The sequence below is a fragment of the Centruroides sculpturatus genome, unplaced genomic scaffold (assembly GCF_000671375.1).
Source record: "Centruroides sculpturatus isolate CEXI.00-Female unplaced genomic scaffold, Cexi_2.0 scaffold494, whole genome shotgun sequence".
In the NCBI taxonomy this organism is placed as follows: domain Eukaryota; kingdom Metazoa; phylum Arthropoda; class Arachnida; order Scorpiones; family Buthidae; genus Centruroides; species Centruroides sculpturatus.
In genome coordinates this window covers 22,770-25,945 of record NW_019384697.1, presented here as the reverse complement: position 1 = coordinate 25,945, position 3,176 = coordinate 22,770, and the positions used below count along the sequence as shown (strand labels likewise).

At 35.5% G+C, this 3,176-nt stretch overlaps 1 protein-coding gene across 1 annotated transcript in view; it reads left to right on the top strand.

The window, feature by feature from the left end:
• Window positions 1-1,410, top strand: part of LOC111627455 (tektin-B1-like) — a 5,678-nt gene extending 4,268 nt beyond the window's left edge. Inside the window, exons 2-5 of the mRNA XM_023371030.1 lie at window positions 21-238; window positions 350-572; window positions 639-862; window positions 1,269-1,410. Of these exons, the coding sequence (XP_023226798.1) occupies window positions 21-238; window positions 350-572; window positions 639-862; window positions 1,269-1,410 (807 nt within the window). The remainder of the gene's footprint in view (window positions 1-20; window positions 239-349; window positions 573-638; window positions 863-1,268) is intronic.
• Window positions 1,411-3,176: the final 1,766 nt, after the last annotated feature.

The following is a 3,176-nucleotide window of genomic DNA, read 5'->3' as shown; positions in this document are numbered from 1 at the left end:
ATAATTTGGATTCGTTTTAGGAACTAAAACTCTTTGATGAAATAGGTTGTAAAATGAGAAATAAGAGCCACGAGTGCTGGGAACAGTTATGCAAATTGAAAGAGGTCAGAGATATTTTGTATAATGACATGAAAGACAAATCCTATATTTTAGCTGCAGATCGTCGTTTGAAACTCTTACAACCTGAATGTGTAGATGATATTAGTTATAAATCCAGGCCTTTGGATATCCCTCCAGGGTAGGTTATTAAAATTAACCTTATAATTTGTCTTTATTTACTTCTGGTACTTCAGAATAACACGTTTACAATAAAGTGGAACATTCAGAATTTAATTTTATTCATGTTTAGAATTGTTGAGGTACAGCAATGGTTCGATCATTTAGTTCGAAATTGTACGAAGGGAGAGGAAATTACAGCCGCAGCTAGAACACTAATCGCTAATTGTTGGAGAACAATTAGGGACACGAACAATCTTCTGTTTCAGCAAAGAGAAGCGACTCAATATGCCTTTCGTCAACGGATACACGAAATCCAACAAGCTAGGGATAATTTAGCTTATCAGAAATATAACGTAAGCGTATGTTAACATTAAAGTTTATGATTTATAATATATTTATGAAATATATATATAATTTAGCTTATTGACGAGATCGTAAAGATGATGACAGAAATTCAGAATATAGAAGAACAAATTCAAGCCATTAGGAATTCTTTAAATTTAATTCATACGCGCTTAGATGATAAAAATTGGAGAACAAGAATGGAATTAGTTGCCGATGATGTGTTTTGGGGACTGAGAGAAGAATATGCGCAGTTAAATAAAGCGAAAGAAGAACTGGAGAAGAAATTAAATAATGCCAGGTACGAACTTTTTCATTAATAACTTAAATTTAATAAAATTCACAAGTTCAATTCGAATCTTAAAGGTTCACGTACAGTACAAATTCTAATTGTCCATTTGGTTAGAAAGTTCAGCATCTAGTAATTGTGCCAAGGTTCATAGAACATATTCTTAGTTTATAAATTTTATAATACGCATTAAAATTTTCCTTCATCAACGTGTACTCAAACACATCGATCAATTTTTCTCCTGTTTAATTAGATAACACGTTACGTTCATTTGAAGACTGATTATTTTCATTGAAAAATCTGTAATCGTTCAATACGCAATTTTAAATCAGCTTACTATCAAATTATGCAGCCAAAGTAATACTTTGCAAATTACAAGAATAAAAATATAATAGGAATTTATTTAATATATTCGCAGATTAATTTTGAATCAAGTTCAAGAGCATCTACGTCGAGTGGAAGACGACTTAACAAGAAAGGAAAAGTCGTTACAGTTAGATACGGAATGTTTGAATCGACACACGGGGCCCGTTCAAATCAATACGATGTGTCGCGGTTGAAGGATTCAGCCTTCCACACGTCATCCGTCGAAATGGTACCTCCTTTCAAAATTATGCCGAGTTCTCATTTAGTATCAAAGGAGTCTTACAGAGTTACTTGAAGTACCACGACGGAAAATCCAGCACAAAACGAAAGACTTTTGATCGATTAGTAAATGCAAAAATTTATTTTAAATAAGCAAAATTCTTTTACCAGAAAATATAACAGTAATAAATCTTATGATTCGTACATATAAAATACATATCTTTGTGTTCATTTTAAACCTGAATTGTTATTTAAACGATTAATAATGGAAATCGAATTGCTTGATTAAAAGGCCCTCTTGCTCTTTTCGCCCCGCGGCACTAAGAGGGCCTTTCGTGGATTCGGTCGGGCCCACAATGGGAGTGGCGAGTAACGGACATATCCTATTGATATTAAAATTTTGAATATTGCAACTCGATCGGATTCTTATGGATTTTGGCGATTTTTGATGGGTCACATGGTCTATTTAATAGAATATTTTGCACTGTGCGTCTTAATGTGTATATATTTTAGAAACGCTGTAGAGCTTTAAATACATTTAGGCTATAACGTTTATATGTATGGAAACGTATACGTTTTGCCTCGTAATTGTATTATTACGTGCTTCATTTTGACGTAAGCAAAGTATTAAAAATATTGGATTTATTATATATTTCACTTTAACGGGTGGAAGACAACTTAATTTCAACGTATAAAGTTCTTAACTATTGAATTAAATAATGGTGGTCACAAGTATCAGTGCACGTGGTCTGCAATATCTACATTGTTGTGACAACATAACGACTCACAAGGTTTTGCTAAATATCTATTTTAAATAACTATTCAACTTACTTTCGTTGTTTTAACAAGTGATTTTCACAGTTTTCGCCATTTATTGTTTTTTTTTATCTGTTGTATATTTATAAGTTATGTCTTGTCTAAAGTTTTATATCCTGTTTTAATCAACTATTTCATTTAAAATATTCGAAAAAAAATTAGCATAGGAATTTACTGTATAATGCAAAAGATTGTAGACCTAATAATAGACCGCGTGTAGTGTTACTAATGGCATGACCAATCGAAAATCACTAAAATCGTTAATGTGAGGACCCAAACGGGGTCCGAAAGCAGGCCATTAACGATTTTTTAAATGAGTCAAGTTTCGTAGTGCGAAAGAGCGAACTTAAAGATCGGATTTAAACAATGAACCTTTTGTCTTGTTAAAAGATTTTAAACGATAGATAAAGTCGAAAAAAACGAGGTTGGAGAGGAGTCGTGTTCCGACGCGACGTTGACCTCTCCCGCGCCCTTCCTGGGGTTTCGAATTGTTACCATGTGACGAGGAGAGACCAATGGAGAGGCGACCGCGGTGGAAAAGTCGATAAAAGCGCGTTTTCGAAAACTTTACGGGGGCTTGGGTTTTGGTGTGTAGTGCTCACCTGTCGGGATTTGGTGCTCCCGACCGAGACGCAACGAAGGCTCTTTCGACGACCTAGGAACTGGTTTCGCCAACCCGTCCACTCTGGGATCGCCGAGGTTCGACTCGTCAACCGAGGACATCACTACAAGTGCTGGTGCGTGCCCCGGGGCCATCGTTCTCTGCGTCCACAGTGCCAAAAGCTCCCCAGGGACCAATCGAACATTCGAACTTTCCGATTTTCGGGAACTGTGACAGAAACCCATCGTGGGATAAGCTCTTGCCCGACTTATTGGATTGTTGTAAGAACGATTTATGTATATTATTAAACGGTTATATATGGTA